Below are 2,477 nucleotides of genomic sequence, written 5' to 3' on the forward strand. Positions count from 1 at the left end.
GAATATATATATTTGTGTTGCTTTTCTTCTAATTTATTAGTGTAATTATTCATTTAGATTTAATTTAATTTATTGTTTCTTTTAATTTGATTCAATTTTTGTGCTTTTTTTTCAGAAGTATATAAGGTCATGGAAGTGTAATTTGCTCTTAATAAGTGTGATCTTATATACTGCAAAAACGTTGTATGCTGTTAAATTAATTCATATAAAAGCATTGGCTAATGAGACCATTGTTACTACTGCTTCTAGTATTAATTCGGATATAATGTTAAAAAGAAGTAATGAATCTCATATGAAAGCCGATGAAAACACGTCATATGTACAGTTGCCCTATGGTGATGACGATGACGATGAGTCAACATCGTTAAGTACTTGGAATGTTATGCGACGAATATTGCATTGGGTTAAAAGTGATATAAGCAAAAGTTTATGGCATAATCAAAATAACATCTCATCGATGGATGCTCGAGGTGAGCGTTAAAAAAAAAAATTTCACACATTGTTTTATGTGAGTAACTTAATCTTTGCATATAAAAAATTTGAGTAGTAATGAGTAAAAAGAAAATCGGAGATGTGGTAAATGCTGTTGAAATGAATAATTATTTGCTAAGAGCTTCTCGTAAGCGATGCAATGGAACGTTGATTTCACTTTTAATTTGATGTTTGAGGTAATAATTGAAACTTTACTTTTGCCAGATATGTGAACCGTGTATGTTTGTTTTCTTAAATTATTATCAAAATACGTTCTCCGCGTTATATAACTCTGTTTATTTATTACTCAGCTCTTTAATAATTTTTAGCTTTAATATCTTTTTTATTCAATTGAATTCAGTTTTTTTTGCTTTTTCATTTTACTTTATTTTATTTTCTTAGCGATTTTTATATTCTGTGCATAAGTTCGATTTTTATTTGAAAAATATTACTTTCACTTTAATTGTTTTAATGAAACTAGAGCTGGGTAAGTGATAAATATATACGAAATATTTTTACCAAACCATTAATCACGAATAAATTGCATTAAGTTTTTCATATTCGCATCTAAATTACTCTAACGGATGCTGAGAATACTTGTAACGAAATACAATATTTGAAAACCGATAATTCATAATGAAAGTAAATTATATTCACAAACATATTTAGTATCGGTAGTGCTATGAATTTTCGAAGGCATCTCCATTAGCGTTTTAATGATTACATCTCTGATTTGTCATGAAATGCATGTGTTGCGAGATACTTGAATTTACAATCCGAGAATCGTCTTAAATATTCCCCCAGAGTAAGTGTAAAAACTACTTGCTACGATTTATAGTTACAAGTTCAGCATCAATTAAGAGCAAGTAGATAAAAAAGAATTTCGTGACAGCATGTTCTCATAGATTCAAAATTGATTTTCCATTCGCAGATGCCGTCTGTGGCAAACAAGTCTAAAACTATTCTTGTTTTTGCTAAGCGTTGTATGTTGCATTAATGAGACCTCTTCTCGAATACGCTGTGTTTTGATGGTCACCCAACTCAAAAGTGTATGCCGATCTTTGCATTGCATGCTTTGGGATATGATTCTCGCCGTCTCTTTTGATTTCATTTACCCTTTCTAACTAAACTGTTGAGTCGAGAAGTGAATTGTCGCGCTTTGTTTTTAACTAAAATGCCTCATTGTCCGCCCGAATAGCCGAGTAGGCAAGAATACCGACCACCAGTCCTCCAAATCAGTCTTCGCAAGTTGAAAACTTCACTGCTGAAGAGTTTGCTTTGTTCGTAGATGTAGTGAGTGCTCAGTCGTTAAAATTATAATACTTACAACTCGCCTGCGGCCATCGCCTTCCTACATCTTACTCCTTCCTGTCTTGTTTCTCGCAGTCATCGTGCTACAGGAATAGGGAACATCCTCGTGTGACTGGTCATATATATATATATATGCATATAAAAGGAAGAAACGGACTAATTACGAATTATTTCCCGCATTTAGAGTTGTGTGCACTAATTGTAACGAGTAGCATCGTTTGCATGAAGGCTCCTCGGCTTCCATAAAACGTATCAAAAGCACCATTCTAGGATAAGTAGAGCCCGTGTTGCACCAGGTCCATTTCCTCTTGAAGTGGCATTGCGGGTCTAAATTTTTGATACATGTAGCTCTGTCCGCATCAAATGAATTGTGTTTATCCCTCAAATACTTCTTAGCAAATTCCAATTTTTGTTCATAATTACAGCTCGCTTGAGCGAACCTATTATGACTTGTATAATTGGTCATTGTTGAACATATATTTTAGACTAAGTTAATGATTGGGAAGTATTATTTTTTAAAGCATTTTTATAATATTCATTTAAATAATATGGTATATCTTTTTTTTTGCTTTAACGTACACAGAGTATGTGTATAATATGAAATTAAATTCTAACAAAATAACGTGACAAAATGACACATACACACATACACACACACACACACACACACACACACACACACACACACACACACA

At 32.6% G+C, this 2,477-nt stretch overlaps 1 protein-coding gene across 1 annotated transcript in view; it reads left to right on the forward strand.

The window, feature by feature from the left end:
* Positions 1–2,477, forward strand: part of LOC119632643 — an 8,412-nt gene that overhangs the window by 4,183 nt on the left and 1,752 nt on the right. The window contains exon 2 of the mRNA XM_038025651.1: positions 119–470. Within this exon, the coding sequence (XP_037881579.1) occupies positions 119–470 (352 nt within the window). The remainder of the gene's footprint in view (positions 1–118; positions 471–2,477) is intronic.

The sequence above is a fragment of the Glossina fuscipes genome, unplaced genomic scaffold, assembly GCF_014805625.2.
Source record: "Glossina fuscipes isolate IAEA_lab_2018 unplaced genomic scaffold, Yale_Gfus_2 1, whole genome shotgun sequence".
Classification (NCBI taxonomy): Eukaryota; Metazoa; Arthropoda; class Insecta; order Diptera; family Glossinidae; genus Glossina; species Glossina fuscipes.